Source organism: Alligator sinensis, unplaced genomic scaffold, assembly GCF_000455745.1.
Source record: "Alligator sinensis unplaced genomic scaffold, ASM45574v1 scaffold1667_1, whole genome shotgun sequence".
Taxonomy (NCBI): Eukaryota; Metazoa; Chordata; order Crocodylia; family Alligatoridae; genus Alligator; species Alligator sinensis.
The window spans coordinates 390549-391031 of NW_005842504.1; the positions used below are offsets into that span (position 1 = coordinate 390549).

Consider the following 483-nt stretch of genomic DNA (forward strand, 5'->3'; position numbering starts at 1 on the left):
TCCCCCCCCTGCGTGCCCAGGTCCTCCGGGCCCAGTCTACGCGCCCCCGGCCACGTCCCGCCGGCCCTTACCATGAAGAAGAAGATGGTCACGCAGCACCAGCTCAGCAGCAGGTAGTAGCCCGTCCTGCCGAAGAGCAGCCCGGACACGACGCCCACGATCATGCTGCGCGGCAAGGGGAGGGGCGTGAGCCAGTGGGGCCCCGTCCCGGACGTGGGTCACCGCTCGCACCCCCACCCTCTTAGCTGGGCACTCTCGTGGACGCTGGCGCGTGGCACGGCTCCTGGCGTTGCACGGAGAGCTGCGCTTCCCCGACGCCGGACACTCACCCCACGTACTTGTAGCCGGAGAAGGCGACAAGGTCGATGGTGGTGAGGTCGGTGTTCACCGTCATCAGGTAGAGGCTCAGCAGGATGACCAGCACCTCCACGATCAGCCAGGCCAGGGCCGAGCTGGCCTGCAGCGCCAGGATGTCCGGGGAAA

The 483-nt window shown here is 68.3% G+C and overlaps 1 protein-coding gene across 1 annotated transcript in view; it reads right to left on the reverse strand.

Moving 5' to 3' along the window:
• The window catches only part of LTBP4 (latent transforming growth factor beta binding protein 4), a 15566-nt gene that overhangs the window by 507 nt on the left and 14576 nt on the right, over positions 1–483 (reverse strand). Inside the window, exons 15-16 of the mRNA XM_025213053.1 lie at positions 330–483; positions 12–165 (exon numbers count right to left, since the gene is read on the reverse strand). Of these exons, the coding sequence (XP_025068838.1) occupies positions 12–165; positions 330–483 (308 nt within the window). The remainder of the gene's footprint in view (positions 1–11; positions 166–329) is intronic.